The sequence below is a fragment of the Penaeus monodon genome, chromosome 25 (genome assembly GCF_015228065.2).
Source record: "Penaeus monodon isolate SGIC_2016 chromosome 25, NSTDA_Pmon_1, whole genome shotgun sequence".
Taxonomy (NCBI): Eukaryota; Metazoa; Arthropoda; class Malacostraca; order Decapoda; family Penaeidae; genus Penaeus; species Penaeus monodon.
Window position 1 is genome coordinate 34,893,263 of NC_051410.1, and position 656 is coordinate 34,893,918.

The window sequence follows — 656 nt, forward strand, 5'->3', positions numbered from 1 at the left end:
AAGAGTAATGAGAGAAAGAACATATATACATGGTAATCGGTAAGCTTTACTACCTCGTTAAGCTGATAATAACAATGCATAATATAGAAAATTGCCTTATAATTACCCTATACAAGATAAATAAGTGAGAGAACATTTATACACAATAGTAATCGGTAAGATTTACGATTTCGTTAAGCTGATAATAATAAGAATACATATATGCAGTTGTAATGAAAGATAGAGAGCATTAATACACTATAGCTATCGGCAAGCTTTACGACCTCGTTAAGCTGATAATAACAAGAATAAGTGTAAATACAAATAAAACTACATTTACCCTACGCAAGTGTAACGAGAGGGATGGCATTTGTAGACATTAGTGATAATTAAGCTTTACGACCTCGTTAAGCTCCTCCCACCCCCCCTACCCCCCTTCAGGAGTGTTCTGCAGTAATCCTCAATACATACTTGAGCTGACAGAAGCTGACGACAGCGCAGAGGAAGAAGGCACCTGCGCTGCCATAGTGACCCTTATGCAGAAGAACAGAAGGGTCAATCAGCTACCCATTCACCCCATTGGGTTTTTCATTTACAAGGTAGTGCAGCTGGTTAATTGATGCTATTTTGTATTCATGTCTAAGTGTCTTTATTAATCGACGAAATTATTACATTGG

General features: G+C 37.3%; 1 protein-coding gene across 1 annotated transcript in view; it reads left to right on the plus strand.

Annotated features, from left to right (window-relative positions):
• LOC119589184 (calpain-B-like) overlaps positions 1 to 656 on the plus strand; it is a gene marked incomplete at its 5' end in the record, with an annotated part of 12,659 nt that overhangs the window by 7,587 nt on the left and 4,416 nt on the right. The window contains 1 exon segment of the mRNA XM_037937780.1: positions 421 to 578. Coding sequence (XP_037793708.1) covers positions 421 to 578 — 158 coding nt within the window.